The following is a 1,702-nucleotide window of genomic DNA, read 5'->3' on the forward strand; positions in this document are numbered from 1 at the left end:
ACCTGCCTGCCTGCCTACCTACCTACCTACCTACCTACCTACCTACCTACCTACCTACGTACCTACCTACCTACCTACCCACCTACCTAACTACCCTCCCACCCACCTTCCTACCTACCTTCATTATTAACCTGCATTCGTCTTTTCTCATTTCAGATATTGTTACGGTCGACAACACACATCGTTTTGAGCGAGAACCTACCTATCAGCTGTCACGCCAGTCGCCAGAAACCGTTTGTCTCTGCCCCAAAGGACACGCACCACTGAAGACCAGCCTGCCTGGCTCTCTTGACACACACAAAAAATATATCTACGTTTCTCCAAAAAGTGAAGAAGTGAAACCATCATCACTGCTATTTCCGGTCCAATTTCTGGTCGCTAATCCAGCTTTTTTGCTTGGAATACTTTAGAGGTTGTTCATTTTTTTCGGTTTTATTTTTGCCTTCCCTCTCTGAGATTTTTAGAGCACCTTTTTTTCTTTTTTTTCTCTCTTTTATTATTTTTTTGAAGCTGTCTGTGATTCGACACCATATCGAAAAACGCCAATGACGCCTTCTGAAGAGACGAACACACGGGGGATCGTAATAAAATAAACACCTCGGCGCACCTGTGGCGCGAACTGCCTTCCTTGGCGCGGAAATCGCTTCTCCATAAGCCCCTGGAAGCTCCAGGCTTTGGCGTCTGAGGCGGGAGATGGAGCCGAGCTGAGGCATTACGCAGACGGGGTCATCGAGTATATCCACACAATAATGCTTGTGGATGGAACCGAACGCTGCTGAGGGCAGGATTTATCTTAGGGATGTGATTGATGTTAATTCAAATCCAAGAAACGAGCTGCTGCACTTCGACTGCTTTAGTGAGAAGTCCTATTTTTACTTTCAGAGAGCTTGTGCAACAACGATATAAGGGATCGTGAGCTTTTCCTATGATGGGAGTTGTGTTGTGTCGTTATCGTCTTTCCCATTGTCGTAATTGTCATTAGAGTCGCCTAGCGTGTCTCGACGGATGGAAGCAAAAATGGCATCATCATCATCATCGTCGTCCTCCTCATCATCGTGTGAGAGACCTGCTGGAGTGAGTCTTCTATCTCATATGGCGGGCGACATGCCAACGACGTCCTCCCATCGCCCTCGTGGTTCTGTATACTCCCCTCGTGCGTCGTTATCTTTCCTTTCTGTCCTCATTTTCCTGTATGTCTTCGCCGTTTGTGTAACTACCGCGGCCTCACAACAGTACAACAATGGTGAGGATAGCTTGTACAATTATTACTACCACCATGACAGCAACAACTACAACGGCATGGATGAATACGTGTCGGACTGGAGCCAGCATGAGTGGGCCAAAATGAGCGGGCGAATACAGCAGCCCAAATGCGTGGACATCCCCAGTAATCTAACTCTTTGTCAAGGAATCGGATACGAGACGATGAGGCTTCCCAACCTGCTCGATCACGATTCTCTGAAAGAAGTGACACAACAAGCAGGTTCCTGGGTGCCTTTGACAAGGATCGCCTGCCACCCAGACACAAAGGTCTTCCTCTGTTCCCTGTTCTCTCCAGTCTGCTTAGACAGCCTAGATAGGTTGATCTATCCGTGTAGGTGAGTGAAACAACATATGCAAAGGTCTTTTTTGTTTTATTATGGGTTTTTTAACGAGGGGAGGGAGGTAAGGACGGGGAGTTTTTTGGGGGGCGGAGGGGGGT

General features: G+C 47.7%; 1 protein-coding gene across 2 annotated transcripts in view; it reads left to right on the forward strand.

Moving 5' to 3' along the window:
• Nucleotides 1-156: 156 nt before the first annotated feature.
• The window catches only part of LOC100533444 (frizzled-related protein 2), a gene marked incomplete at its 5' end in the record, with an annotated part of 47,580 nt that continues 46,034 nt past the window's right edge, over nucleotides 157-1,702 (forward strand). The window contains 1 exon segment of one of the 2 annotated variants that reach the window (XM_013081500.1): nucleotides 157-1,598. In XM_013081500.1, the coding sequence (XP_012936954.1) occupies nucleotides 1,006-1,598 (593 nt within the window). 2 annotated transcript variants of the gene reach the window in all.

The sequence above is a fragment of the Aplysia californica genome, unplaced genomic scaffold (genome assembly GCF_000002075.1).
Source record: "Aplysia californica isolate F4 #8 unplaced genomic scaffold, AplCal3.0 scaffold00134, whole genome shotgun sequence".
Taxonomy (NCBI): domain Eukaryota; kingdom Metazoa; phylum Mollusca; class Gastropoda; order Aplysiida; family Aplysiidae; genus Aplysia; species Aplysia californica.